This window comes from Pteropus vampyrus, unplaced genomic scaffold, assembly GCF_000151845.1.
Source record: "Pteropus vampyrus isolate Shadow unplaced genomic scaffold, Pvam_2.0 Scaffold2, whole genome shotgun sequence".
Lineage (NCBI taxonomy): Eukaryota > Metazoa > Chordata > Mammalia > Chiroptera > Pteropodidae > Pteropus > Pteropus vampyrus.
This window is the reverse complement of record NW_011888783.1, coordinates 22,002,411-22,026,609: the sequence shown is the minus strand read 5'-3', so window position 1 is coordinate 22,026,609 and position 24,199 is coordinate 22,002,411. Positions and strand designations below refer to the sequence as shown.

The window sequence follows — 24,199 nt, the reverse complement described above, 5'->3', positions numbered from 1 at the left end:
TGAAGTAGAATTGTCTAATGACTTGATAATCTAGCCCTCGAAGTAGAAAACCACCAAATACATAGCAGCACTGTAGAAAACAAAACTCAACAAATACCTTATTCAAAGAAGATGTTAGGTGTTGAAAACATCCCAAAGATGTTAAAATATGTACTAAACATTTTTTTTAAAAGAAAAAAAATATGAAATATTGGAAGGTAAAAAAATAAAATGGACAAAATAAAGTATGTACGATAAGGTTGCTTCACACAAGAAAAGATTTTTTGAGGAGCAGAACCTAGAATAGTTACTTCCCTATGCATCAAAACAAGAAACAAGACAGCAAAGAAGCATATTGAATGAAAGACAAACAAGAAGCATATTGAATGAAAGAAATGGGCATCAGTGAGAAGAAAAATAATGAGCAAGCTTAGTGATAAACTAAGGTCAACTGAATGTCAAGAAGCAAGAAAGGTATTTTTATTAAAATTAAGATCGCCCATTTAAAAAATTTTATAGCCTAATTTTACAATTGATAACTATAATGAGGATCCTGAGTCATTAAGGAGTAAAACAGTAAAATTCAGACTTAAGGACCAAAGGATCTTTACAGAGGATTTCCACAGCTGGCTACTACACCTTATCTAAGAGTCCAATGTTCTCTAACTTTATCATTCTAATATGAGATAACTTGAATTTTAAATATTCTGTTCTGGTTTAGAACTAAAATATGCTTTCCTCAGCCTTGCAGTTGTGAGAACCTTTTTATTTGCCTTCTGGAGAATGAACAGATCCTCTCATCTGTAGATCGGCAAGAGAAAGGCTATGTAACCGCTATGATGAGAAAACAGCTATTTGGAGTTGCTGCCTAGGCATTTTACAGTATGACAACTCTATTCACACCCTGAGTCTGGACATTTAGAGAAGAAACTGAATTCAAGATTCCTGCTCCAAGTTCCTGTTCTGATTTCCCAGGGGTCACCTTTAAAAAAAAATAACCACTTAGAGTTGAGCCTGAGAAAGTTAGTGACCTCTGCCCCAACCATTTTACAACAGGTGCTTGCTACCCTACTCTCTCGCTCCTCTTCTGTTCGCTCTTTTTTTTTTTTTAATTTTTTTAATTTTTATTTTTCAAGTACAGTTGACATACAATATTTTCCTATTTGCTCTTGACCTGGGAGGGAGGGCTGCCCTTCCCCCAGCTCATTGCACTGCACCTCCTCTTCCCCCCAGTTTCTTAGATCTGTAAGTAATAAATCTTGTGACTTTAGAAAAAATATTTGATTATATTTTATAATGTTTTAAAATGGAGGTCACCTATAATATTACAATTGCAGTTTTCATATTGGGTGTAATGATATTTCATTTCTTTACATGATTTAGTTTTCTGAGCCCCTCAAGGCCCCTACAATCCTTTCTGGTCTCTCTGAAACTTATCAAGGTTCTTTTAAAATTTTAAAAAGATAATGCCTCACTAAATAACATTATCTAGGAAAAAAAAAAGGTCCCAGGTTGAAAAGTACTCCAGATATTATTCATCAATGAAATTCAATACTACAATACTATTTTCCTGTGTTAGTCTAGATTTTCATTTTACTTCCACTTAATTCAGTAGAAAATTATCAATTTACTAGTTAAAATAAATTCTTGGATCATATTAGATTTACGGGCAACTAAAACTCCAGAACTTTTTAAAATAAAGAGCAAGAAAATGGAGTTTTTCCTTTCTTAGTGTTCTTTGTTCATTGCTACCAGAGGACCGTGTAGGTGTTTGGGGAACAGCTGTTCATTCAGCAGGAAATCTCCTTAACAGTTCCATCACAGGTCAACGTGATATATAGTATTAGGATGTTGGAGAAACGATGAGGTTGAATCTCAGCCACCACCAGGGTAATTAAAAATAAATCCATTGATTTCATCAAGAGTTCTTAGTTTTCCCAGAATCTTCTCCCTAGGGCACTTTCCACTCAAGAGCATGAGAACTTACGTGACTAAAAGATATGATCCTGAATATAAAAACAAACAAATGCAGCAGTTTTCTCATATAAGAAGGTTGGATTGGCTATAGATTTCTCAGCCAGATCCTACAGTATCATCTGGAAGCTTCTTTCTAATGAAAAGGCAAGCAGAATTCACCAATGAGGTCTTGCAATGTAAAGCAACCGACAACGATATTCGAGGTCTCTGTGTACTAACAGAGAATTACTCTTTGCAGAGAATAGGTATTTAAGTAGCTGATATAACGGTAGGTCAAATCAGAAAAAATGTCTTAAAAACTTTAAAAACAAACATTTTAATAGTTCTACTACTGAAACCAGCTAGAAAACTGCAACAAGTAGATAAATAAGAATTGGAACATAGGCAAACATGACAGCAAAATGCGAGGTAAAAGTGTAGGTTCTAAAACTCAAGCTCATTAAATATCATTTATAATTTTTTAAAAATCAGAATGACAAATGAAAAACAAACTATCTACACAATTGAATGACTAATGCTATTCCTTAAAACTACTCAAAATGAAGAAGGATAAGGAAAGACAAAGTCCAATGAATGGAACAATTACCAGTTTTTTAACATGTGGATTTCTAATATGCAAATACATTAGAAAATGAAAATTGTCACAGATAAAATATATCTTTCCTAACATTTATGTAGGCAGTTTTTGCCAAAGAAAAGTAGCATATTTCAAGCCATTCTTCACACTGAAATATCCAGAGAATGACCATTTGTTAACATTATCTCATGTTTTAACAGTAGTTTAGTAAAAAAAAAAAAAAAAAAAAAAAGTAATAATTTAGGAATTAAACACACACATATTTCTGGAAACAGTTTTCTCAAAAATCTTGTTTTACCTATACATATGTAGATGGTATTATGTATGTGTGCATCTTTATTTAGGTTCTAGGGAGGAGGGAATTTAATATATTCTGGAATAAAATTGTTTTCTAAGAGAATATTACCTCTAAATCACCATCAATTTGAAATAAAAAAATATAGCTTTTATTCAGGATCATCTTTGAAATTAACTTCAAGTAAACTGAAACAATAATATGATTTTTTAAAAAATTTTAAACTGTTAGCATTATTCCCCTAGAGAGATTTCAGGATAAAGTTTTACTTTCATCATTGCACAATGGAAAACAATAATACAAACATTCCAACAATGACAGAGAAATTCAAAATATTAACTGGATTATAAAAAAAAAAGGGCAAGATTCCTATTTACATAGATTTCCTTCTCCTAGGAACAATTAGAATTCAGTGATTCAATAAGCTATGTTAAAATTAAAATAAAATATAACTGTGTAGTATTTTTTTATTTTATACTTGTTAGAAATATTAGATAAGGCAATTTATATTTATCTGTTTCTAATTTTAGGGAAAGTGTTTTATATCTTCTTGACAGATTTAGTGTTCACTTCATAATATCTTCTATTTAAACTTCTTGAGACTACTCTGCAAATCAGAAACTTATTCTCATTGGTGAGTAATATTGCTTCTGGAATCAAATGAAGCATTTCAAGCACTTATAACTTATTCATTCTTAGGCAGGGCCTAGTAATTTTTAATTGATGCATTTAATGTCTGATCAAATAAAAACCAAATGTTAATTACTGAATTTATTAGAGAAATAAAGCTCTAGTTATCACTGCTCTTAAAATTATTTCAAATGTACCCAAAGTTTGGCCTAGAAGCTGAGTACTTTGCCCTCTATCCCCAACTTTCTAGATGTATACTCAGAAAGCAGTCATTTGTATGAGTCTCAATTTCCTTATCTATAAATACAGGGCTAGCACTAGAATGGTCCTTTCCTGTTCTGAGATTTTATGTTTATGCCTAAAATATTTTTCCCACAAAAATTGTTTCTTAATAGAGTTCTAAATTACTGAATTTAAATGTGATAATATTTTTCCAGCTTTACTGAGCTATAATGGACAATATAACGTTGTTTAAGGAGTACAATGTGATGATTTGATACACGTATATATTGTGAAATGTTTACCACAATAAAGTTAGTTAACACATCCTTCACCTCTCATAATCACCATTTTTGTTGTTGTTATGGTGAGGACATTACAACTTTCTGCTCAAAGCAACAATGTGACAATTTACTGTGATATACATCTATACATATATAGCTTAATTTAGGAGGGAAGTTGAATTTTTCACATTAAATGTTGCTTCAACGACTTCTGTTACATTCTATATCTTACTTTTATAATCCCTCCAATAAAACTCTATAGATCATGCACTTGAAATCACCTAAGGACATGAGAGAGATCAAGAAAGTCATCAAGAGAATAACAAAAAATGATGGAATTGCCCCAGTGACATGCTGTGATGTCAATTCATCCATGGAACAATTGTACGTATATGTTTCTACTTTCTTGCAATGGGTCAGGCAGAAAAATTTTGTAGCTAAAGAGCATGCATGACACTGAAAAAAATATCATATACGTATGATTTTTTTTTAGGTAACCTGTATAAAAGTGGTCACAAATGTCTCTGCCTGGTTAAAAGCACAAAGTTGCATCCTTGATTGATCCAGTTTGTTTTTACCCCTGTGAGAAGTAAGAAGGTTAGGTACTGAAGTTTAGAAATGCATCATGATGGTACAGTTTAGTCGACTGATTGAAAATGCTTAAAGCCACATACCAATAAGTAGAAATTAGTTAAACATTTGACAGTACATGCCATATGCTCAATGCAAAGCAATATATTTGAAACACAATAATTAGGTTAAACATCATTGAACATAGATTTTAAAATAATGAACTAAAAAATTAGATAATTCTGTTTTTTAGGTGATGAATTTAAACACTGTAATGTGCTAAGGCAAAGTGTCGCATTCTGTTTGCTCTTGACAAAAACATTTTAAAATAAGTGATTCTCAATATTGGAGTGAGGTGAAAGAAAGTGTATAGTTTTTAAAAGCATATTCTAAAAGTAGCATTTTTATTTACTCTTAATTATCATATTTAATTTTTATATTTCAATCAGCATTACAGGAAAGAGACATTTTCAAAATAAAAATGAAGAAACAATTTAAATATCAGACCAAAAATTCATTGTTTTTAGACATACAAACGAGCTCAATAAATATGAAAAAAATTTCAAATAGTTTGGAACCAAAATGCAAAAAAAAAGATATAGTCTAGGTAAAATCCTATAGGAGTGTTTTGTTTCTGTAAGATCTATACATAAAAGATATGGTCAAATGGTGGCTACCCCCAAAGGTATAATTATAACTAATCCCTAAATTCTGCTAAGTCAAATTCATTTCTGGAAATTTACTTTATTTTTTAAAATGCAATAATGAGAAAAAAAAAATCTAAACTTCCTTCAACTGCCTCTTTGAGGAAAAACTTTAGAAATATCTAAAGAGATAGACCTGATAACAATGTAATTAAAACCACAATATAGTAAAAGGATATATTTAACCTCAATGACTACAAATATTTAAAGAACTTTTTATCAAATCAATAAAAGGAATGCATTTAATAACAAGTAAGCACATTTAAGTCTCTCCAAAGACGATGTCTTCCAAAATTGAATCCTAGATAGATGACTGGGTAGATGGATACATGAGTGAGTGAATCAGGTGAACAATACAAATGTTTGTTCCTTTGCCTGGGACTTCCTTCTCCACCATATTCACTCAATCAGTTCATCTCCACCCTTCAGGTCTGGCTCAAGTGCCACTGCCTTTCATGTGCTTTCAACCTGATATGGTCTCTTACTCAGTGCATCTCAATGGACTGGTTTATTATTCTGTGTGCTTTGTTTTGTTCTAGGTTCTATTATGGAGGTAGACAATAACCTAAAATCAGCATTAAGGAGCTGAACAAAAGTCAGCAAATGCACAATACCATTATAACAGAAAATCTGATCTTGAATTGCAACATTACAGAGATATAATAGAAAATAATTACATTCCTATTCACTCTCTTGTCTTTCTATGAAATGAATTGTGATGGTTAATGCTTGGAGTTCAAATTCAAAAAGACCTCCTAAAACATCAGTGACTAACCTGCATAATTTCGTGTAACCTTTTAGTGCCTTAGTCATCTGTAAATACAGATTAATAATGTCCACTTGCCTCAGTTGTTATAAGGAGGAAAGTTATATGGTGTAGATGAAAGTGGCTAAATGCATACATTTTTTCTTTGGTCTCTTCGGTGCTTTCTTATTTTGTATCTGCCTCTCAATTGTTGAGTTGATCACTTGTCTTTTTTGCTTTCTATGGCCCTCGTAGTGTAGGAGATGCTGTGGTGCACAGCTCAGATCCTCCCTTTAGGCAAGCCACTCATTTCTCCAGGTGCCATGAGTGCTAGCAATTGAAGGCTCACAGCCGAGTTCCTCTCTGGGAATGGCATGCAGAAGGGAAGCTACCTGCCTTATTCAAGGTCACACCCCATCCCTGGAAGAGGGGAGGGAAAATCTGTATGTAATGATCAACTGCTTTGGAGAACAAAGGCCCAAGCCCCTTGCTTCAATTTGGGACAACTCCATGGGGCTGTCCAGAGCCAGAGATGCCTCTTGGGTCAGTTGAAGCCTCTGCTGTAACTGAAGAGCATTTCAGCTTCTCCCTCTGCCTAATCACCTTGCTTCCCTCACTTCTCACAGGTGTAAAATGTTGCTCTTGGGAATACTACCAAGTAAATTTCCTATACACAGGTTTCTATCAGAGTTGGTTTCCCAGTAAACTTGACCTCAGACTGATTCCCTATATAATCCCATGTATAATCCCTAACATAAATTAGCACACAAAAGTCCAACCTGTCTACAACTCTGACTTCTCTTCTTAAGATGTACATTTCCAAATACCTACTGTTCACCTTCACTTAGTTACCTTGCACGTAGCTCACAAATAAAATGTTCCCAAATTAAACTGTCTCTCCCTTATCCCCTAGATGTTGTCTACCCCATCCTGTATATTTTTAACAGCATCAAAGGCTACCCAGTCTTCTAATCTAAAACCTTTTCTTATGAGTCAGTTTGTATTCCCCAAAACATAGGTTGATATCCTAACCCATGATACCCTTGAATGTGACCTTATTTGGAAATAGAGTCTTTATAGATATAGTCAAGTTAAGATGAGGTTGTTAGGATGGGCCTTAATTTAATATAATTAGTGTCCCTATAAGAAGAAAAGACAGAGATACATAGGGAGAATACCATGTGGTGACAGAAGCAGAGACCAGAGCGATGTAGTGGCCAGCCATGGAGGGCCAAGGATTAACATCACCATCAAAAACTAGGAAAAAGCAAAGGAGGATCTTCCCTAGTTCCCTCAGAGTGCATGGCCCTGCCAACATACCACCTCCACTTCAGACTTCAAGCCTCTAGAACCATCAGAGAATAAATTTTTTGTTGCATAAAGCCATCAAGTTTGTGATACTTTGTTATGGCAGACACAGGAAATTAATATATCCTTTGAAGCAGCCCACAATTAATATATCCAGACCATGAGCCCCTATATTTTAACTTGCAAGTGACTTAGGATTTATCCCCATCTGCTGCCATTACTCCCTCAGTTTGAACCCTCATCAGCTGTCATTTGGATAAATGCAATTGTTTCTGATCTTCTCACCTTTCTCCCCTGATGGGCTTTATAACACTCATAACAAAATTCGCTAACAGTACAAGTTTGCTAACAAAAAAAAGACTTTAAAGCTTCCTCTTTCTGTCAGAAAAAAAGAATCATATTTTAATCTCCTGTCATGGTACATCAAGCCATTCACTATCTGACTCCAACCTATTTCTGTAACCTTGTACTTCCCACTAGGCCATCCTCACCTATTTTTAATGGGCCTTTTTTTGCATCTGGATGCTTCCACAAGTGCTGGTCCCTTTATCTTTTCCAGGAAGGTAAAGGGACCAGCACTCTCATCTTCTTGATGAATTGTTTTTACCAGAAAACTCATTTCAAATGCCATCTCCTCTGTAAAGCATTCCAATTTATTTTCAAGTTTAGTTACACTATACTCTATCTTGCTTCAATATTTTCTCTAAAACTCTATTTTAATTCTTTTTTATATGTTTCATTATAATTTCTGGTTTCCATATGTGTTTCTCCTCAAAGGCAAGAAACCTTCTTTGCTCTTTATCAGCTACAACAGTGCCAAAGACCATCAGTTACACTTACTGAAGAAACGAGCACTGATGGTGTGTCTTTCCAGTGCTTAGAAGGCATAGCAGGCATACAGTAACAAGCAGGTGCTCAGTAAGAGTGATTTGAAAAAATGATTATCAATAGTTTATGGAAAATATGCTCAGATATATTCTTTCACATTTTTTCTCCCATAGTGATCAAGTGTATGAAGGGTTTATATGGACTGTGCTTCCTAATAGAACACAAAGTTTTGCATAAATGTGTTTGCAGTATGTTGAGTGACACTCCCTTGAAGGCTGGAAGTTTGGTAATATAAAATTTGAAGATTTCATTGATGCCTTTTCTCCAACGACCTCAGCTAGGTCTATCAGGACGTTCATGGAATATTTTAAAACACCGAAGAACTATTAAGTAAAGTTATCTGCATTTGGCTTGAGAAGGAATGAATGGGGGATCTTTCTGTGAGAAAATTTTTACCCAGGATGTTTTCCTCTCTGTTGAGTGTACAAGATGAGCGAATTCTCTTAAGCCAGCCTTGATAAGTGAATACATTTATCAAAAGAGCAGTAAAGAAGATTTGATGTATATGATTCACAGTGAGTAAAGGAGCTTCTCTGAAAGTTCTAAGAGCTTATATTATGTACTTTACAATCATATGAGGCTGTTATATTTTTAGTATTTGGAGAAATAAACTGGATAAATGTAATGCTTTTCTCTGAAATTTGCTTCCGTGTGCTTCCATAATCAATGTTACAATTCTGATGAATGGCTCTAGTTTTTCATCTTTAAAGTAGAGAAGGAAGTAATCTGTAATAACTAAAAACACAGGCATTGTCTCTTTGACCTCTAAGAAAGAGTTCTCCATTAAAAAAAAATTGTTTTTTTGGTTTTTTTATTTTGGGCTTTGGCCCATTAAAAGGGAAAAAAAAAGAACACTTCTTAAGAATTTAGTTAAGCCAGATGTCAATCACATTAAATTACTGCAGCTGTGTGAAAGAATTTTTTCCTAAGCAACTGTTAGCACAGTGCCTGGAGCATGGTAGATCTCAATAAATATTTACTGAATAAATGGGTGCATTTCATGCTTCATTTGAAGCTCATAATAATGAAGTGCTTCATTGCTAATGGTAAAAATCAGTGCAGTGTGTAGTTGTTGGCCATGTGCTTAGAAGGCTGCACTGCGCCTCAGGAGGAGGCTGATTCTGAGAGGACCATCAGTCCAGAGTCTGTGTTCTGAGAAGCCGTGACAGGAATCTCATTCTCATGAGTCCACGTGAGGTGACAGTATGTCTTTCTCAATTCTGAGACAAACTCGATTTTCAGAAAAAATGAATGCATGCCAATTATTTCCCCAGATTGTTTACTCAACACTTTACTTTTTTTAGAACTCATCTCTTTGGTTATTTTCTGGTAAGTTTATTATAAAATATTTTGACTTCATTCTGGAGTGTATATTTAACTGTCTGTCAAGACAAGGAGATCTGCCTGTCTGAGAACTGATACTAGAAGAGGATGGGAAAGCTTCCACAAAATATAATGGGAAAACAGGATACTAAGCCATGGAAGAGAGTGTCTTTTTTTTTCTTTTTTTTTTTTTTTAATGGAAGAAGTGGGGAAAGAGAGTTGTCCAAAGTCAAAGATGTTCTTTCCCAGTTCGAAGTGAAGATTCTTAAACTTGCAAAAGGGGGGAATATCCCCCGTCCCTGAACAAAGGTAATAATATCTCAGAAACTTGAATCAAAACAAGCCTGGGATGAATTTAGGTTCATTTCCCATGGCAACTCAATCTATCACAGTGGCCACTAGGAACATTGTTGATAAAGATTCTGAGGCTGCATCCAGATTTAGGCAGAGAGAGTTCAAAGGATATGGCTGATAATGGAGAAAATAAAATGGAATTAAGCACTAAGAAAGTCACTTAAAAGAGAGTTGGGAGGCCACTGAGGAAGTGGAGCTTATATACATCTCATGTATCAGTTCTCAGAACTACTATTAAGTTGCTAACTTGTTGCTAAACTGAGCTCAAGTTCAAGCCATAAACATCCTGGAACAACTTGCTGCATCGACATGTATGGACTTTGCTTTTTCCTGTAGTTCTTGCCTACCTCATTTGCATACTGAAACTAAGGGATCCTGGTTAACCTGCCCTGCAGTTCTGCATTTGCATGGAAGACCTAAATGGGAATTGCACTTGCGGTTTTTGCATTTATAAACCCTGTTTTTCTTTGTTCTCTTTAGAGTGCAATTTGGGTTGCTACCTTAAACTGCCCCTCTGGGATTGCAATCCTTTTTGTTCAAATTAGTGCTTTTTGTTCTTTATTACAGCCTAAACCTGGTCAACTGGTCCAGAACAGGCATTTGTAACAAGCTGCCCCAAGTGTGTCTTTATACACTAAAATTGTGAACCACTGATTTACTTATGCTACCTCTCTTAAATTAAACCAGTAGCAAATAGCTACTTATAGTGTGTACGTGACTCCTCAATTTGATAGCCATAATAACTGTTAATTGGGTACTTACTCTCCAACAGGTACTTGTCTAATTAGTAACATAAATCCTTTAATCTTCATTATAATTCTATTTTGGATATAAGGAAACTAAAAAAATAGAGTTTTGTAAATTGCTCAAGATAGTAGTGTTAGTAAATATCGAAACTAGGATTTAAGAGAAGTATTCTCTCTCCAATGGCTGCATTTTTAACCATTTCTCAAGGTAGTACTTAAGACTTAAAGAATCTAAATGTATTAAATCAAGCATGACTTTCTATCGGGTAATCAGGAAAGATACCACTTTTGAGCACTCTGAGTACTGTTCTAAGCATTTACATGTTAATTCATTTAACCCTCACCCAACCCTATGATGTAAGGACTAGTAATTTTACAAATGAGGAAGCTGAGAGCTATGTCTTTAAGGATGTGTATAGGATTTTGAATGAAGAAGGAAATCCCAGGCAAAGTCATGTAGGGAGTGAGTATATGTGGCTCAGAAGCAAATTGGCTTTTACATGTATAAGAGCCCCAGACAAACAACAGGTGTAGGAATTCCAGGCAAACACCAGGAGACACAGCTGGTCAAAGCTGATTGGGGCCATGGTGTGAAGGCTTTATCTACAGTCTGTAATTCAGGAGACTTGGGGACAAAGTACACTTCAAAGGAGTGGCATGATTAGCACTGAACCTGAGTAAAATTAATCAAATATGTAGACTAGAGTAGATGGAAAATGAAGGCAGAGATACCAGTTAGAACTCCACTTGGAATGGTTTAGGCAAGAAGTACTGAGTGCAAAGTTGATGAATAAGGGCAGATTCAACAGGCACAGTGGAAGAAGACTGTGTATGAATTTAGGGCTGATAAGAAACAGGAGAAGAAGGAAGGGAAGACTCAAAGATACCTGGTGCTTTCAAATATACCTAAGTAAGATTAAATAAATTATTAAGAACCAGAGTAAAACTAAACCAAATGAACCTTCAGGAAGTTATTCTGTAAGATCATATACACACAAAAACTATCCATATCAGAATGTGATATTAGAATTTATGACACAAAAATCTGAAAATTTTGTTCATTTCATAGTAATTAATATATGAAACACAAAGCAATCTTACCCCTTTGCTGTATTCACTATCTGAATCACTGCTAAGTTCTTCAGTATTCATATTTTCCAAATCAGATTCCCCAGGTGCAATTGGCACTGTCACTGTGAGGCTGGGATTATGAATAAATGACTGACAATCACTTTCTTCCATCAAGTATTTCTCCATGTTTCTTCCAAAACCAATGGTTTTATCTTTTTCCTTGTGGAAATTGTGATCTTTGCTCATTTCAGCAAGTGTTCGATTAGAGATATAGTTTTGTTCCTTACTAATTAGATCTTCTGCTCGTCTTATCTCTTTGGAAATCTTTGGCTTTTTAGAAAATGCTTTTAGAATAAATTCACGTAAGGTTTGTTTCACATAATTTATTCCCTTCTTAATTCTGGCCACTGCAATCTGGAGGTTGTTTGCATCGGTATCTTCTTCAATTGCTGTAAGATTGTCTGAACTAAATGAACTCAGTAATAAAGCCAGAAATAGATTGAGGACCTATATCAGGGGCGGGGCAAGGGGGGGTGGATAAGGTATGGAGAAATGGGAGACAGGAAGTAAAAAAGAAAATAAGTGTGTTTTTCTGAAATATAAGCTAAAATCCACACCAGCAATGGAGATCCCCGATCCCCGCACTTCCTTATACACAGATAAGAACATGTGATGGGAGTAGATTAGAAGCCAGACTCATCAATCTCTCTATATACTAGCTGTTGTGAACTCTAGGAGCAGAGGTCAGCCATATCCATGAAGGACTAGCATGAGGAGCAAAGAGAATGCTCCCTTCACCAGTATATGTTATTCTGAAGTTCATTACTGCAGCAAGAGGCCTTGGTCAAATTCCCTTTTATAGACCTAATAAGCTCTCCTAATGTTTACCTATAATGAATATATGTCACCTATGAGGAACGAGTAGAACAAGAAAATTGTGACCACTCTCTATTGTCTTGAAGTAACTTAGGCCAAGTCACTTATACAGAAGATAAATGTCACTTGTTATAAAAAATAAAACATGTAACACTTGCAGACTTCTTGTAATAATATATTCTGTCCAAGAACAGTGTAAACTTGCAATTTAATATGGCTTTCAAATCATAAAAGGATCTGACATTGAACCCAATTCAAATGAAATGATGGCGTTATAATTTGGGTGGCTTGATTGCCAATCATTTTGGCCCTACAACTAGAGATTATAAAAGAGGTCAGGACAATTATCCTTGAAGCAAAATCCCATCTGTTTGCAAGACCAGTTTTGTTTTCCTTTCCTAAGGTATGGGTCCAGGTGAATTCAACATAGTAAAAAATAAAAATTCCCACAGAGGGCTAAAAATTATATTTACATACAATTTAAGTAGAAAATAAAAAGGTAATTAAATTACCTGTTCATGTAAATCTATTCATGACCAAAAACATTAGCCTCATATTAATATAATCAAAACTAGACTAAACTGAGGAAAAGGGACTCATCTCTGATTTTGGCCACACCTAAAACAGTTAGAAAAACACAAGTTAAAAATGCTGATGTTAATATGTTTGGTTTAAGAGAAGAGTCTGAGGGAGAGGGAAAGAAACAATCATTGAAAACAAATCTGATGAATTGCTGAGAAATTCTGAAATAGTTTATTTTCATTTTGGTCTTTATTGTTAATGAGTAAATATATTTTACTATGAAATATATGTTCATTTATGTATATGTTTTAATAGGAATGATCATGAGAAGCCAAGGGTTCGTTTTACTGCTTTAGTCTCCCTAATCAATGCAAGTGTTAATAGAAGAAGGGAAGAGAATTAAGAAGTACAAACTTCCAGCTATAAAATAAGTCATGGAGATGTGATATGCAGCACAATGAAAGAAGTCAGTAATATCATAATAACTATGTACAGTACCAGATGGTTACTAGACTTATCATGGTGATCACTTTATAAGGTATGTAAGTGTTGAATCACTGTGTTGTACACCTGAAATTAATATAATATTATATGTCAACTATAATTAAAAATTTTTTTAAAAATTGCAAAAAAATCATATTTATAATTAGCTTTAGTTTTTCCAGATTTATTGAGATATAACTGACATATAACACTGTGTAAGTTTAAAGTGTGCAATGTGCTGATTTGATATACTTATATATTACAAAATGATTACCATTATAGCATTAGGGAACACCTACTTCCATCATGTCACATTAATTTTTTTATGGTGAGAACATTTAAAATCTACTCTCTTAGCAACATTCAAGTATATAATATGGTATTAATAACTATACTCACACGCTATTAATGAGATTGCCAGAACTTATACTTCTAACGACTGGAACCCTGTACTCTTTTACCAACATCTCCTATTTCAACCCCCCTGGATCCCTCAGCTCCTGGTAACCACCATTCCAATTTCTGTTTCTATGAATTTGGCTTTTAAAAGATTTCACATATTTCAATAATATGCTTCTGTTGCATCACATTTTCACTGAGAATAAATACTATTTTCATTCCATCAAAAAGCATAATAAATAATACATTAATATTTTATCATAGTCTACTGGATATCACACATGAAATGAAGTTCATTCAGTATATGTATCCATTATCATATTAGGCAGGGAAAGAAATATTAATAAAATATATATTTGACTCAAAGTGTAATTCTGATTGATGTGCTTCACCAGTTTCTTGATGCAAACTTGAGGTTACTAAAATCTTATTTTCCTAAACTATCCTCTAAAACTTATGATTTTTAATCTTTTGAATTAATTGATAGTAAAATGACTTAAGGAATAAATGAGAAAAAGAAAAAGAAGTCTATTTAACATATGACTATACTATGTAGAGAACTATATCAGAAACATAATTTTTTGTTTCTTTCTTTTCAGAGTCTAGTTCTATATCACTTGTAATTCCTTAATTAAAAGTTGGTTAACAACTTTGTAAGTTATATTTTTGTTATCTTTCATTGGCAAAATCTTGTGAAAAATATAAGTATGGGTTATCTGGTAGAGAATTAAGACAATACTTCATTTTCTTTTCTGTTCTCTATATCGAAATGATCAATGTTTTATTACAATTAATAGTTTTAGATCGAACTAATCCTAAAATTATAAAATAATTGATCATATCTACAGATAACAATTTTCTATGGAAAAATTTAAATGTATAGACATCTGATTACATACCACCAGATTTCCAATCACCATAACCATCATGTAAACAATAAGGCACATGGCTTGACCAGCGACCTCCATACAGTCCCACATGGTCTCTATCCACTCTCCACACAGCACACGGAACACAATCAGGAAGGAGTGAAAGAAATCATTCATGTGCCAGCGTGGGAGTTCACAATCATCGGAGATCCTGCAGACACATTCTTTGTAGCTCTTACCAAAGAGCTGCATGCCGACCACAGCAAAAATGAAGACGATGATGGCCAACACTAAGGTGAGGTTACCCAGAGCCCCCACTGAGTTACCAATGATTTTTATCAGCATATTCAGTGTTGGCCAAGATTTTGCCAATTTGAAAACTCGGAGCTATAAATAAACACAAAACATAATGTTAATTATTATGATAAGTTTTAATGTTTTCAATCTTGAGTTTTATTCCAAATTTTAAGTTCTAAAATATTGTCATTACCTAGCTAAAAAACTGATTTCTATTTTTTATTTTCATCTATTTCCAATATTTCTGTTATTTTTTTATACTTACCACAATATAATTACCACACGTTTCAAAGGAAGTGTGCAATTTTAGTTCATGATTGCTATAGATACCTCTTAAATGGTTTGACATATTATTCTCTTTAGAATTGATCATTTATCCTTAATTCTATTTTCTGATATTTTTATAATTTTTTTTATTTTTACAAGAGAACAAATCCACTTTATTTACTTTCAATTAGTTTAAATTTGTGAGGGGTACAGCATTACACGGATTCTGTGTCCAATGGCCTTAACAGGAAGGCTGCTTCGGAATTTGGCACGAATCATGCCACTGTTTTCATGAGCATGAGTTATCTTTCTTCAGATTACTCTGGTTTTGTTGAGTTTGCCACCAGGAGTCACCGTGTTGTTCTTTGCCTTGTACACACATGCACATCTCTTGCCTAGATAAAACTCAGTCTCATCTCGAGCATAAACTCCTTCAATTTTAAAAAGAGTGGTGTGTTTCCTCTGGTTCTGGAGACCCTGCTTATAACTAGCAAAAATGGCCTTGGACCATAGCCTTCCAAACATATTTGTTACTTTAGAAGTCCTATTCTCAGCAGGCCTCCACAGCTCCAAGATGGTGGAAAAAGATTTATAAACTTTTTAATGCTGACATATGGATAAAGCCCAGTGTGTTAGAGAAAAAATACTTTAAAAAGCCTATCTTTTTTTTTTTTTGGTATTTTTATTATCAGACAATTGTTTTGGGAACAATGATTTGATCTTTAATTATCAAATCCACAAAGTAATAAATTTTTTTTTTTTTTGGTATTTTTATTATCAGACAATTGTTTTGGGAACAATAATTTGATCTTTAATTATCAAATCCACAAAGTAATAAATATATTATAATGGTTGAAATTCTATAATCATAAGCTTCTTATTGGGAGACAAACTTTTGTCCTATTGGGTAAAGAAATATTTTCTACTATACTCATATATAAAACTTCTATTATACTGGTGTATACAACGGAATATGCTTCAAGATCCTAAAATTAAATATTCATGGGGTTTTGAGCTCTTTAACTGCATTTTATTACTGAATGAACTTTATTTTACTAGATATCAGGGCCTAATCTTATCTTTTGATTCAAACCTCCAAAAGATTTAAATAGTAATCATGCAAAGCCACAGAAACACCCCTTTATATACAAAATATAATGTAAAGTTGGTTTATACTTACCAATCTGAATGATCGCAGAACTGACAATCCGTCCACATCTGATAGAAAAAGCTCCACTAAACTTAAAGTCACAATAAGGCTGTCAAAAATATTCCATCCTACTTGGAAATATTCATATGGATCCATGGCAATTAGTTTTAAAACCATTTCAGCTGCAAAGATCCCAGTAAAGACCTAAGTAAGAAATATGGGTTTTTTGGGGGGGTATTATTAGAAGATACGGAATCAGCATAATGATGATATGACTATTTGTTTAGCATTTATTGTGCTTCAGTGTGCTAGATACTTTACAAATGTATGTTACTATCCCACTTAATTCTATAAGCTTGGTATCATTTTCCCTACAGCTCCAATACAAGCACTGAAGATTTAAAATTCTAACTCTCCTATCAGCTCTCATTATCATTAGACAGCATATTAAAATTCAATATTAAAAAAAAACTTTCAACAATTAACATAGTCACTCTTTGCAAAAAAATTTATATGATCAACAAGTAATTCCAGAAGAAAATAAAAAGGAAACATGGATATTGAGATTTTGAACTAGTCTTTTTTCGGATCTGACTACTCTTAAAGTTATAAAAGAACATATTGACTCACTCTTTAAAGATTTATCAATAGAAGAGGAAAAAAGTATTTCATTGGCACAGTGGCAGCTAAAGCAAAGCTTCCAAAGCTTTGACACAAAAGTACAGTACAAAACATAATTAATTCATGACACTAGCATCAAAGGACTCACTTAAAAAGATAACAGTGAAATACTTGTTTATAAATCATTTAAGTACAATTTGACTAAAAAAAAAAAATGCCCAAAGAAATTTCAAGGGGAAATGGTTAGGCCAATTAACTACATGAGTCAATCTTAAAATAACATAGCATCAAGAAGACCATCAGAGGCACTCAGACTTGGGACTGTGGTAACAGATAAGAAACACGGTGAATTCTTTTTGGGTTCATCGTGGTGCAGTTAACTCAGTGAGAAGACACTGATTTTCATGATCCGGATCTCCACCAACTAGATAATCTTGTCTTTTTTCCAAAGAGAAGTAGAAGAGAAGAAGAATGCTAATTCACAGAGAATATAGAGTACAAATATTCTGACTAGGAATATTCATAAACAATTTTGGAGACAAGACCAACCCAGAAACAAAGTCTTTGGCTTCAAAGATCAATTGATTTAGGACCACAGCAAAAGTAAAATTATCTGACACAGATATTCACAAAGGCATCCAGAATGATTCATGATTTATTTAGAGTCATAAGCCTGCAGATTCATGCAGATTCATGAAATTCATGCAGACTGTTAGAAACTACCACTTTGTTCATTTGTTTACCATAAGGCACTAAATAAGCTAGAATATGACCATTACTGCACATGTAAGAGATCACTCTGGCATCACTTTTCCTAATTGGATGCTATATCCTCTTGAAGCCTACAGATCACTTTTTGCTTGTCCAATCTTGTGCCTCCTGTGTCCAGTTCAAGTATTTTTCCCCCTCAATATTCTTGTTCTTAAGGCTTGTTTCTGCTGACTGTTTAAAAGCATGATGATGATGATGATAGTATCAGTAGGTTTAATTTGTTGCATACTTACTATATGCCAGGCTAATAAATTAAGTAGAAAGTGTTTAATCCTCCCAGCAATATGATAAATCAAGTATTATTATCATTACATATAAAGAATTATTATTCTTATTTTGTAAATTATTATTATTCTATAAGTGAGAAAATTAAAGATTATAGAGTTCAATATATTTGTCCAAGGTCATATAACCAGTAACATGCAGAATCAGTATTCAATCCAGTATTTTGGGACTCCATAAAGTCCCAGACACTTCACCTATTACGGTAAAAAAAGGCATCTATAGTTTTTTCTGAATATATGTGGGCTATGTACTCTCAAGGAAGCTGCAATGTAATTATAAAATGGATAAGAAAATATCAAATTATCAAAATATTGATCCCAAAAAACGTGCTGACAGAAAAAAAAAACACTATCAACTCCCAAGATGGTGACCCTTTATGGAAATATTACTGCAATGTATAGACCTCAATATTACTGCAAAATTATTTTAGAATAGTATCTATTACCAGAAACTTGACTCTGTACAATAATTCATATTGTGAATTCTGGATATGCATAATTACCTAACTGCATATCCTTCTGACTTAAAAAAAAAAAAAAAGAAAGAAAAAACAGTAATCATGACAACTAAAGAGAGAACACATATTGAAAAGCTCACCAAATTTCCCACGACGAGCACGTTCTTGAATTCTTCAGTCATTGGGTGATGCTCCATAGCCATAAATAATGTGTTTAAAACTATGCAAATGGTAATAGCAAGATCTACAAAAGGATCCATCACAATAAAATCAATAAGCTTTTTAAATTTTATCCAATATGGGGAGCAATTCCAGATCAGGAATGTATGTGCAAATCTGTACCACCAAGGTGGACATTTTTGTCTGGACTCTTCAAGTTCTGGGAGGAAAAAAAGAGAGAACATGAAGTCAATCATTTGTATGAATCAGCAGTATTTGTTAACACTGAAACAAGCCTTCTGGTTTAGACTTGAAAACTTAACAGTACTGTTTCCATGCAATGATAGCATTATTACATAAAAATCTTATAGCACGTGTTCATTTACTAGATCAAGCATAAGTTAGGGGAAAGCAGTTAAATTAATGACTAAAAGTAGATATGGGCATCTCTCAGAAACATATACCTAATATGTGATGGTAAACAGGAGAACCTATGTTTTCTTAAAGGAGAAATGTAGGAGGTAGACAGAAACTGTGTCTGGATCCGTCACAGTTGTGTGTGTTAGGAGGGGACTGAAGTAGCCTTTGGACAAGGTGGGAAGTGGAGCATACTGTAGGAGGAGTGGGAGGGAGCCACCACGTTTTACAAATTGCCACCTTTTGACTCCCCTCTCAATGTATCTGAGGGTCTAACCACTATTGCTCACATTATGTTCTCTGAACTGTGATCATAATCTTAACAGATGTCATGCTACATTTTACCATTTTATGGTTTATGGAATGTGCGGAGAGGCAGCAATTTATAGACATCTGAAAGTATGTATTATTTTCTTACATATTATAGAGATGATAAATTCAGAGAGACTAGGTAAAATTTCTAAGATTACGAAGTGAGAGAACCACACAGCCCAGGGTTAACATAGCTTCTTCATTAACTACCATTAAGCTATTTATCTTTGGAAGGTCATATCATCCAATGCCTGTTTTTAATCACAAACAACTTTATCCATTTTTTAAGTACATAAAGATGATTCCATTAATATTCAACGGTTATCTTTACCATTGTTTATAATTATTTTATATTCTTTGAGTTCTTCCTAAGAACTTCATGTATTGATCAGGATTTACCAGAATTTTATTTAAAAATCTGCATGGTAAAGATAATATTATTACATACCTTCTACAGTGTTTGTCAATATGCTTGCTCTACTCATTGCTCTTTGTCTGAGATTGGGATCATTCAACATATCTTCAGAAAGGAGATAAGAACTAGAACGTCTTTTCTTATGTATTTGATTGGTTGTACCCTGAAAGAGTATGATTTATTGAAGTTTAAAAGATATGATTCTAATAAATTGAAAGTATAAAATCTTGCTTAGGTAGCTGTAATGAATAATTAAAAGTAGAGATGAAATGAGATTGCTAAATTTAGATCATGGCTCTGCTACTTATTAGCTGCATATTGTAGGAAGGTTACTTGACTTTTTTTGTCATAGTTTCATCATTAGTAAAATAGGGATAATCATAGTACTTGCTATACATTCTTACCATGAGAATTAAAATAAATTAATACTTAGAAAATAAAATAATTAAATGAGCTTCTTTTATTGTTATAATCACTGTCATCATCTTTCTATCTTTTTGATCTCCAATTCATTCAGGTAGTTTTACCATATTTAATTTAATTTGTCTTATATGAAAACAGCTAAATAAGTGTTCTAGGGGTGTGTGTGTAAAGGGGTAGAATCTCAGTATTCTCTGATCAATTTATTAATTATTCTTTGTTGAAGTAACAATGTCAATGGAGGTGATGGTAACGATTGTTTCTTATTGCCAAAGAAGAGCTCACAAACTGATCTGAGTATATGATGATAAATGACTCAATTTGAAAAGTAAAATTAAGACTGTTGGGAACTGCAGCAAAATGGAGAATGTAAGCTCCATCTAAAAGAGGACCACTGTTCAGTTCAAAGGATTGCTGCCATGCAAAAATATGAGCTCAGTTTACATGTAAACTCATTTTTATGTGAAATGCCTTAATTTCAAATCTTGGCAACTAATTCAAAGTTAAAATCAACAACACACACACACACACACACACACACTCTCATACACATATATACATGCAAACAACTATACAACTCTACATCTATCTATCTATCTACTTGTGTGTTTTATATATGTATGTGTATACACACACACACCACTTCCAAATCTATACATGTGAGTTCTAGAACTGTAAACTTGTATAGTTGTTTAGATATAGTTATATATGTGTGTATATCAAAACACAGAAACACAGCCATAAATACATGCACATGTGTATATATGTGCATGTTCACAGATATATACACACAAAAACATATCTATTGGTGGCTTTTTATAGAGATCTCTCTATATCCATGTTTTTCTCTGATTCAATTTCTACTTTATGACTTTCCAGAAGCAGAGACTTTTTTTTCCCTAAGTTAAACAAGAATTTGTTGATTAAACATGTAGACATGTCTCAGTTGTCAAGGTTATATTGTCATGCAATTTTTTCATCTAAATTATACATTATGTCACACTATTATGTTTCCACATTTCTACTGAATCTTGAATTCCTCTAGTTTTGCAGTTTTAATTTTAGGATTCATATTGATACTGACTTTTCTGTGGTAAAAATAAAATTTTAAATGAAAACACTTCACTTAAAAATATGACATAATTTCAAAATCTGATATAAATTATATAATCTTTTATGGATAATACATATCATTGAAAAATAAAACTCATCAAGATCTGATTCCACAGAAATCTAACATGCTTGTTTGATAAAGAAAAATACCTTGACAGAGGGCTGTAGTTATATCATGCAAGCATAGAAGTAATATGTTACCAAAAAGCACATGCATTCATTCAAACCATGTGGCTATGGCTTTGATGGAACTTTACTCTCACGTGAAATACTACATTGTCAGCAGATATGAATATATGCATAAGTAGCATGAGTTCAAAGCTTGTTAGGTTAGTCTTTGACCTAACAAGCTTTGAACTCATGCTACTTATGCATATATTCTGATATTTAGTAATGCACTGTGACAGTTGAGTGGCCTAAAGAGGTAATCTGGAAACTCCAGAATCCAGAAAGATCTTGCTTTCAAGCCTAGTCATATCTTTTTCTCTAACCACTCAATGACCCCTAAACTTTTGAAATTATGGTTTTGGAATGGTTTCTTTGTTTTTGTTTTTACATGTGTATGTTTGCATTATGTGTGTTTTGATATTGTTTTTTAGTCATAGACTCTAGACCAAAGAGTTTTGTATTTTTTTTTTAATAAAAATAGTAAATCTCATTTATGTATGGGGAAAGATATAGCTATTCTAAATTATTTCCAAGAAGCATATCATACATTGGAGAGAGACAAATTGTGGTGGTTAAGAGTACACACTCTGAAACAGAGGGCCTCTTTTTGAACTTCAGCATTACCATTTATTAGCTTCATCTCTCTGTGCCTCAGTTTCTCCTTTGTAAAACAGGGATAATAATATATCACCTCATAGGACTGTTGCAAATACTAAGTACATTTGCTATTATTATTATTATTAATAACTCAAATAAGATCCCTCACAATAAGGTATATATTAAATAGTAACTTGAAAAAGATAGCAAAATTTGGCAAATAATCCAAATTTACTGATAAAAATGGGGCCTATTATCAACTAATGAGATCAGCGTTATCAAAGTACTTTCTGTGCTTATGTATATTTTTATAAATTGTTTTCTAAAGGGATGATTTATAATCTTCAAATATCGATAGATAAGTATCTTTTTCAAACATGGGGTTTTATATCAAATCATCTTGTACATCTCAATTATACTTCAGTTTTTTTAAATGGGTTTTTAAATTGTCTTGAATTATGTATAATGATTAAGTTAATGAGTTAAAGGTATGTTTCTACAGACAGAGTATTGCAAAATGCAGAGCCATTCACAGGACCAGAGAAGGCCCCTCCAGCAGAAAGATTGACTGATGCAAGAATAAGGGCCGAGCCATGCCTGAGCTATTTAAAACGTCCTTACGCTGTCATCAGAAGTTGCCTTATCTATTATCACCTCTGGTAGAAGCTGTCCATTGGGGAGCATGAGGGCTGAGGGTCCATCAACCAGGGAGACCACGCCATTGCAGTCCACGGCACTGTGCATCTTCCCGTTCACCGGCAGTATTGGGGGGGACCTACTGGCCTGACTGATGTTACTGCTGCGCCGCTCTCGAGGTCTGTAGGGCAAGAACAACGAGCCCCTTCTGCTCTCATTGTCTCCGAAAATGCTGTGCTCATCGTCAGCAAATTCAGTCTCAGATCCAAGATCTCTTCCCCGACCTTTGAAACTAAAAAGACTTGCTCTGCTGCTGCGCCTTTGAGGAAACAAGGAGCCACGAATGCTAAGTGGTGACTGCAGAAAAAAGAAAAGATGACATGTGTCTGCTAAAGCACCTAAAAATAGAAGTGCATTATTTTCTGCTGTACAGCTCTCTGTTATTCTGGCCTCTCCATTCTTTCTGTATCATTCATTTTGCTATAAAGAACATATCACTTAAAAAATAATTTGGTAGTGATAGCTATATGCTTCTTTGCATTCCATTGTTTAAAACTTCACCTTATACACTAAGAGCTCAGTTAAGGTGTCTTAAGAAAGACCTTTTACTACTAGGGGGTCTACACAGTCATAAAATATTAGAACTTGGAAAAGAAATTGCCCAATATCAAAGAGAGGAAGAGGTCACACTTACGTGACTCTTGTCTAAGATAAACTGTGGCTATAAACCAAACTGAATGCATAGTCTTTGGAAATATATAATTCAATAAACATTAGTACTTACTATGTAAAGGACAGAGTGGCAGGTATAAGTGAGAGATAAAAAATTAGTATAACAAGATCTTTGCCTTGAAACTAGCTTGGACGGCTCTTGTCATATTTATTTTTCTTGCTATTGCAGGTATTCAAATTCTGTCTCACTAACAAAATTATGAAATCTTTGAAAGGCAGGGACTCTTTTATTTCTATGCATATCTGACAGGTTCTTACAGACTTAAGTATTAGAAGCTAGGAATTCTAAATGAAGATGTAGATTAGAAGGATAGTAATTGTGAGTGAGGCATGGAAGCGCTGATGGAGAGCAGTGGAGAGGACAAAGGAAATTTGGGGGGATGGGTGGCACCTAAGGAAATGAGTGAAGAATGAGTGGTACTATGCCATGAGGAAAAACGAGAAAGAAAATAATCCCACTAAGAGAAACCATGTGTGCTAATTATCAAAGGCATGAAAGTTAGGGCATGTAAGTGAGAGTGAAAAATCATGGTGGACTGAGTGTACACAAAGGTGTAGAAAGG

The 24,199-nt window shown here is 33.7% G+C and overlaps 1 protein-coding gene and 1 pseudogene across 1 annotated transcript in view; both read right to left on the bottom strand.

Moving 5' to 3' along the window:
- Positions 1–24,199, bottom strand: part of SCN9A (sodium voltage-gated channel alpha subunit 9) — a 78,198-nt gene that overhangs the window by 31,776 nt on the left and 22,223 nt on the right. Inside the window, exons 10-15 of the mRNA XM_023528466.1 lie at positions 22,890–23,261; positions 20,004–20,133; positions 18,808–19,046; positions 16,564–16,737; positions 14,850–15,206; positions 11,701–12,177 (exon numbers count right to left, since the gene is read on the bottom strand). Of these exons, the coding sequence (XP_023384234.1) occupies positions 11,701–12,177; positions 14,850–15,206; positions 16,564–16,737; positions 18,808–19,046; positions 20,004–20,133; positions 22,890–23,261 (1,749 nt within the window). The remainder of the gene's footprint in view (positions 1–11,700; positions 12,178–14,849; positions 15,207–16,563; positions 16,738–18,807; positions 19,047–20,003; positions 20,134–22,889; positions 23,262–24,199) is intronic.
- Positions 15,533–15,944, bottom strand: LOC105290821 (annotated as a pseudogene).